The sequence below is a fragment of the Sinocyclocheilus grahami genome, unplaced genomic scaffold (assembly GCF_001515645.1).
Source record: "Sinocyclocheilus grahami isolate Dianchi unplaced genomic scaffold, SAMN03320097.WGS_v1.1 scaffold2455.1, whole genome shotgun sequence".
NCBI lineage: Eukaryota > Metazoa > Chordata > Actinopteri > Cypriniformes > Cyprinidae > Sinocyclocheilus > Sinocyclocheilus grahami.
This window is the reverse complement of record NW_015507634.1, coordinates 3148-3467: the sequence shown is the minus strand read 5'-3', so window position 1 is coordinate 3467 and position 320 is coordinate 3148. Positions and strand designations below refer to the sequence as shown.

Genomic DNA, 320 nt, shown 5'->3' with positions numbered 1-320 from the left:
GTTTATCAGAAAGTGACGATTTTGTTCTCTTTGACTCGTTGGATGAAAACGGTGCTTTATTTGCAAATGTTTTATGCGATTTTCCAGTTTTGCGCATAAGTTAAATTTGTATCTTTGGATTGGAAACATAGCTAGTGAGCCAGAGTCAAACACACACACAGAGCAAACTCAACATGAGCTGAAGGACTTACTTGAGTCGCACTGGAGTTTCTCTTCTGAATGAAGCTTGTGTCGCGGTCCAGCAACGCCGCCATTTCATTCTGTTGATCTGACACAGTCAACAAACTCAGTCAGCGATACAGCATGAGCTAGTTAGTCAA

The 320-nt window shown here is 41.6% G+C and overlaps 1 protein-coding gene across 2 annotated transcripts in view; it reads right to left on the bottom strand.

Annotated features, from left to right (window-relative positions):
• LOC107575074 (transcription factor Sp1-like) overlaps nucleotides 1–270 on the bottom strand; it is a 35526-nt gene extending 35256 nt beyond the window's left edge. For both annotated transcript variants that reach the window (XM_016261488.1, XM_016261489.1), the window contains exon 1: nucleotides 192–270. In XM_016261488.1, coding sequence (XP_016116974.1) covers nucleotides 192–254 — 63 coding nt within the window. In that variant the 5' untranslated portion in view covers nucleotides 255–270. The remainder of the gene's footprint in view (nucleotides 1–191) is intronic.
• Between the last annotated feature and the right edge of the window lie 50 nt (nucleotides 271–320).